This window comes from Silene latifolia, chromosome 1 (assembly GCF_048544455.1).
Source record: "Silene latifolia isolate original U9 population chromosome 1, ASM4854445v1, whole genome shotgun sequence".
NCBI lineage: Eukaryota > Viridiplantae > Streptophyta > Magnoliopsida > Caryophyllales > Caryophyllaceae > Silene > Silene latifolia.
The window spans coordinates 41,231,727-41,237,100 of NC_133526.1; the positions used below are offsets into that span (position 1 = coordinate 41,231,727).

Sequence of the window (5,374 nt, forward strand, 5' to 3'; positions counted from 1 at the left end):
GAAGGACAGTCCTTCCTAAAATGGTCATACCCTTGGCACTGGAAGCATTTAATCTTCCCATCAGTCACAGGTAGGTTGGTTTTAGGATTCATAGGACCCTTCCCTTTGTCTGGTGTTGGTTGAGTTGCAGGTTTTGGGTTCTCTCCAATCCTAACCCCATAAAAGGGTTTGAAAGTAGGTCTGGTAATGGGTTTGGAAGCAGTAACCTTAGCCTTTCCCATCTTTTCAATTCTCAATGCCAGGCTGACTGCCTCATCAAAGGACTAAACCTGCTGCATTCTAAGCCTCAAAGAAATCTTAGGATCTAAGCCCTCAACAAACCTAGCAATCTTCTGCTCAGGTTTTTCAGTAATCTCACATTGCAGGGTAAGTTGTTCAAAGCTCCTAAGGTAAGACTCAACAGATTGTTGGTCTTGCTTTAGTTGGGTTAACTTAATAAACATGTCATATGTGTAATCTTTAGCTATAAACTTATCTTTCAACTTCTTCTTAAGTTTTAGCCAAGATTTAATGGGTTCCTTGTCTTCCCTAATTCTCTGGTTTTTCAGGGTTTCATACCAAAGTGAGGCATAGCCTTTGAATTTAAGGATAGAAACTTTGAAAGCTTTCCTGTCAGTATATCCTTTAAACTCAAAGACTCTCTCAACAACTCTAATCCAGTCTAATAAATCTTCAGGGTTTAAACTACCATCGAAATTAGGAATTTCTACCTTTATATCTTTGTCTCTTTCCATGTAGATGCCCTCTGCCATAGATTCATCAGTATCTGAGATATCTTCCTCTTGTTCTTGGTAGTACTGTTGTCCTCTTCCTGCTCCAACAAAGCCCTTACCCCTGCCTCTGCCTCTAGGGGGTGGTCTCCTTGGATCATGGTTAGGAATCTCTTCTGCAAGAGTGTTGACAACATTTACCAAGTCATTAATTCTTCCTGCTATCTGCTCCACTCTGGTTTCAATGTCAGTAATTCTCTCTTCACTCATTGGGTTATTTTTTGTGTTTTTGTTGTAGTTAGGGTAAAAATGAACTCACTTTCCTCTCCCAAGACTAAAACAGGATGGAATTATGTTATAACCTTGCTCTAATTACCACTTTGCAGTGTAATGCCTAAGGATTTAGACAAATACAGCAAACAAACCAGCAAACCAAAGACAGTTTCTCAGGAATGCAATAAACTTGTGCTATTCATTAAAATTATCAAATGACCTTTAAAAATCATGAAACTTGGCAGTAATTAACTTTAATATAAGACCTAACTCTGAGCAGAATTCCAGGATTTTTAAGGGACTCAAAGTATTTTTAAGACTCAACTGAACTGACTGACAGACACCATTGACTGTGAATGAAGCAGTTCTGAAAGAGTGATTGAAAAGAAAGGATCTTTGGATATAATTATCAACTGAAAACCCACAGAATACTCACAGGGAGTTAAGTTAATAATTTGGAAGACTTAAGCCAAGAATTTCCACATATTAACACAGGAAAAAATCAACTGAAGCAAACAGCAACGCCAAACAAACCACAGACTCAGCACGGAAAAGTTTAGACTCTACTAACAGGTACTTAATCAATAACCACAGTCTAATCATAGGTTATTATCAAGCCTGACTCTAATCTACAGACTAAGCACAAGATTAAGAGGTTTAAATTTGAGAAAATTCTCAGGTTTCATTCATAAAATCAGCTGTGTTACAACAGTCTGAGTTGAGGTCCTTATATAGGTCTTTTTAGGTTACAAACTTGAAAGGAAACTACATCCAAGGGTCAGGATCCTTCCTCACATGCTGGTAAGAGTCTAAATACAATATTACAACGGTTTAAAAGCTCTTAATTGTAAACTGGAATGGAAACAAAAGAGAAATGCAGGTGACAGTGACAAGTTGTGGTCCTTTGCTGCATTGCTGGCTTTTCTGTTGAATGTAGGCACTTGAGGACGAAATGATTGGGTCCTTGGCATCAGAGTTGGCTCTAGGTTGTACCTGGTAAATAGTGAGACAAACCAAAAGTTCCTTGAGTGCTTTTTCCTCATGGTTTAGCCAGAAATGGAAAGGTTGCCTTTTGTTGTTTGTCATTTGCTGCATTTCTGTCCAGCTTGAATTTTTGAGACTTGCATTGTGATTTACCCTTGAACCCCTAGGACTTTTATGAGCCTAATTCAGTGGCCAACCAGCTGGCCATGGTGGTAGCTGGTGGTTGGGCTTGTACTCATACTTATTGACCACTAAACTTAGCTCAGTTGGACTGGTTCCTGAGACTGGTGTGGTGTTGCCTTGGCTTGCTTGCTGATCTGAGGTGGCCTGGTCAGTGGCTCATGCTGCAATTTATTACGTCTGTTTATCCGCTTTCTATCTCCTTCATTACTATCTTCATTCTAGAATAATTCTCTTGTAGCAGTTCTGGTTATCCCCATGCTGAAAGGTTATTTTCCCAATTGATGTATCGTTTTTTCGCTTTTGCGCTTTATTATTTGAATATGATACCTGGTTAGAAGGAAAAAAAATAAGCATTATGTCAATAAAGTTAGCAATTAACTGATATACTAAGATGTGCAATTTGTTAATGTTTATTAGTTTCCGTATAACTAGTTGATTCTTTGTTTATCATCAGAAATGATGGCCTATTTGCTGCTAATATGATACTAACATGGCCAACATATCAATTATCAATTATTTTAGGTTCAAATTCTTCTAATATTATCACTTATCGATGTTTTCATGGGGGAAGTTTTGAGGCTAATGGAGATGATGTTGAGCATGTTGGTGGATTGATTGACGAAGGAACTTTGGATATATGTCAACTAAATATGAAGCAAAAGGACATATTTATATAAGGATTGGGTTATCAAGTAGCCGATGTTAATTGCGTCTTCATGTTTCAAAATAATAAGAAGATTCAATTATTATGTGATGATGAGACATTAAGAAACTTCGTGTTGATGGAGTCATATATGGGAAAGTTGAGTTATATCTTATTCATTTTGAGATGGACGCATATAATGCTGATGTAAGTGATGAAGTCCCAAGAGAGGTGATTATGAAAAGTAAGGAAGACACTCTAGTAGAGAATATGAATTTAAATGCTGGTGGTATGACTAATGACATAGATGTCGATTATCTACAAGAGGCATATATCAGCGAATTTGATGAGTTCGTTCATGTACAAATGAAAAAAAAGGATTGGGTTACAAAGAGAAATGATGATTTTAGGGAAACTCGGATAATGAAAGAAGATTCTGACGAGGAAGACCGTGTACAAGTTCCGAGGGAAAAAGGAGAAAAGGATAATTATTGGGGTGAAGGGGAGGGTGAAGATGAGGATAATAGTCTTTTACTACCTGAAGAAGAACAATATAAGGATAGAGATTCAGACGATGAAGGTGCATTTAGTGCGGGTGATGACGACGAAGATATTCATGTACTTGATAAACATGAATGGCTATTATACGAGCCTACAACTCCATTTGGACGTGTTCAACTAGAGTTGGGACAACTTTTTGAGAAAGTGGAAGTTCTAAAGAGAGCACTTATTTATTATAGTTGTCAAACACATCGCAGCTTTCGATATTGTCATAATGAGCCAAAAAGAGTGTTTGTCAAATGCAAATTTTATCCCGAGTGTCCCTGGAAGCTTAGTACTAGATATATGAGGGATTATGAATGCATACAAATACGATTTTTTAAGGATATTCACACTTGTACACCTACTAGGATTAACAAGAGGGTAAATGCTGATTTTCTCGCTGAAGAATACCAAGAGAAGCTATTAAAACACCCAACTTGGAAGCTGAAATCATTTGTTAACGATGTAAAGGAAACCTATGGTGTAAAGATTAATAGGTGGCAAGCTGGAAGAACTAAAAAGAACGCATTGTCAGCATGTGGTAAGGTAGTGGAAAGACAATATGATTCACTAACAGCCTACATGTATGAGATGAAGAGGTCGAATGTAGGGGCTAACGTATTTTTATCATTGAAGTCCTGCATTCCGCAATTTCACATGATTTACATAAACTTTGCTGCTGTTAGACACAACTTCCTCCATGGATGCAGGAGGGTGCTTGGCCTCGATAGCGCATTTCTCAAAGGGTATTGTAAAGGCGAGATACTATGTGCTGTAGCAAGAGATGCAAATAATCAGATGTTTCCCGTCGCATGGGCAGTAGTAGAAATTGAATCGAAGGAAAGTTTGGCTTGGTTTCTTGGACATTTAATTCAAGATTTGGAAATGGGAAATGGGAATGGCTGGACTTTACTCTCCGATCAACAAAAGGTTAGTTCATGTTTTAACTATTTTTTTCGTAATATTTTTGTCTCTCTTTTTAGGAGAAACGTTCATAAATTACAAAATTGTTGTGTAGGGCTTAATGATTGTAATAGCAAAGATACTACTAGAAGCAGAACATAGGCTATGTGCTTGACACATATTTACAAATTGGATTAAAGTTATCAAAGGGGTTCTATTACATACGCTTTACTGGAAGGCAGTTGAGGCTTACACTGAGAAAGAGCTTAACGATGTTATGCAGCAGCTAAGACAACAAAGTGAGCGTGCTTATACTGAGATGTGTGCAAGAGATGTGACTAAATTTTGCAGATGTTTTTATAAGACTTGGGCTTGTACGGATGTAAATTGCAATAAAATGGCAGAATCATTCAACTCATGGATTCTTGATGCTCGAGATAAACCAATTTTATCAATGCTTGAAGAAATTAGAAGGCAAGTAATGTCTAGGATGGTAGAAAAGATAGGGGAAGCAGCCAAGTGTAATAGAGTTACTCCAAGAATTCGAGCAAAGTTGAATGAATTTAGGCAAGTAACGAGGAAGTGGGTAACAATAGAAGCTAGTACAAATGTGTATGAGGTGCAACACACCCATAATAGTACATTGTCGTACACAGTCAGACTTTATCAAAAGGTATGTGCGTGTAAATATTGGGATTTGAATGGAGTTCCTTGTGAGCATGCTACTTCAGCCACATGTGTTATTAACCAAGATCCGGAGAGTTATGTAGCATTTTGGTACACTAAGGAAAGTTATGAAGCTTCATACTCAGTTTCAATATAATGGAGCCACTTAATGGGCAGGCTCTATGGCAGACGGTCGAAGAAGGGCTCAATTTTACCAAGTGATCCTAGGATAAAGTGTGGGAGACCTCCAAATAAGAGGAAGAGAGCTTATGGTGATGTTCGACGAAAGCGACTCAAGTACATGCTCCCTAAAAGTAGCAAACAATTATGCTCAAGTTGCCAGAAAATTGGCCATAATCGCAGGACATGCCCATCTAAGGATACTACTGAGTAGTAAAAGTTTCCCCTCATTATTGAGTATTGTAGCTACTCTTATTTTTTTTCCTTTTCATTTCTTTATGAACACCCA

At 37.8% G+C, this 5,374-nt stretch overlaps 1 protein-coding gene across 1 annotated transcript; it reads left to right on the top strand.

Moving 5' to 3' along the window:
* The first annotated feature begins 2,979 nt into the window (after nucleotides 1–2,979).
* Nucleotides 2,980–5,062, top strand: LOC141644782 (uncharacterized). The gene is made up of 2 exons (XM_074453968.1): nucleotides 2,980–4,266; nucleotides 4,478–5,062. The coding sequence occupies exons 1-2, from the start codon at nucleotides 2,980–2,982 to the stop codon at nucleotides 5,060–5,062; spliced, it is 1,872 nt and encodes a 623-aa protein (XP_074310069.1).
* The last annotated feature ends 312 nt before the right edge of the window (nucleotides 5,063–5,374 follow it).

What these genes read in the sequence shown, in the direction of transcription:
- LOC141644782 (XM_074453968.1), top strand. Translation starts at nt 2,980, where the DNA reads ATGGACGCATATAATGCTGATGTAAGTGATGAAGTCCCAAGAGAGGTG. An exon ending in TACTCTCCGATCAACAAAAG is followed by an intron (nt 4,267 to 4,477) that starts GTTAGTTCATGT and finishes CTTTACTGGAAG; the next exon opens with GCAGTTGAGGCTTACACTGA.